Here is a 709-nt window from a genome sequence, read left to right as displayed (position 1 = left end):
CGGGAACATCAAGCCCACGCCGTTCTTGTGCCTGACGCTGAAGATGCTGCAGATCCAGCCCGAAAAGGACATCATCGTGGAGTTCATCAAAAACGAGGACTTCAAGTAAGTTGGTCGTACGTTCGCTTCGTTTTCTCCTCGTTTCGTTGTTGTACTGACTAAAACGTGGATGTCCAGAAGAGCCAGGGAAGGCCAAGTGCGGGGTTTGCCTTTTAGTGGGCCCTGATGAACGCTTCCTGCTGGAAAGCACAAGCTCGTCCTTCCTCTTGCTTCCAGAAGTTGCCCCCAAAGGCTGCTCTGCTCTCTCTGTCACTCTGGCTGTTGGAACTGCTTGTCTCTGTGGCATGTGCTCTCTGTGATAATACACCTCCACCTCAAGTGTTTAGAATGAAGTGCATTCCAGGAGCCATATTAATCTGCTTTTTCTTTAATATTTAATTTGTCTCTGTGAGTAACAGTGCAGTTCCTGCACATGTGAACAACCCATATAGAGATTATGGGGGCCAAATGGGTGGGCTGGACTCTTTTTGATGGTGCCCAGTGACAGGACAAGGGGCAACAGGCAAAAACTGGAACATCAGAAGTTCCAGACAAACTTAAGGAAAAAGTTATTTACTGTGAGGGTGATGGAGCCCTGGGACAGGCTGCCCAGACAGGTTGTGGAGTCTCCATCTCTGGAGATGTTCAAACCCACCTGGACACTTTCCTG

At 49.1% G+C, this 709-nt stretch overlaps 1 protein-coding gene across 1 annotated transcript in view; it reads left to right on the top strand.

Moving 5' to 3' along the window:
* The first annotated feature begins 6 nt into the window (after nucleotides 1-6).
* The window catches only part of PRPF38A (pre-mRNA processing factor 38A), a 4,392-nt gene continuing 3,689 nt past the window's right edge, over nucleotides 7-709 (top strand). The window contains exon 1 of the mRNA XM_010172546.2: nucleotides 7-105. Coding sequence (XP_010170848.2) covers nucleotides 44-105 — 62 coding nt within the window. The 5' untranslated portion in view covers nucleotides 7-43. The remainder of the gene's footprint in view (nucleotides 106-709) is intronic.

Source organism: Antrostomus carolinensis, unplaced genomic scaffold, assembly GCF_000700745.2.
Source record: "Antrostomus carolinensis isolate BGI_N321 unplaced genomic scaffold, ASM70074v2 scaffold6827, whole genome shotgun sequence".
NCBI classification, from domain to species: domain Eukaryota; kingdom Metazoa; phylum Chordata; class Aves; order Caprimulgiformes; family Caprimulgidae; genus Antrostomus; species Antrostomus carolinensis.
The sequence above is the reverse complement of the archived record's forward strand: the minus strand, read 5'-3'. Positions and strand labels throughout refer to the sequence as shown.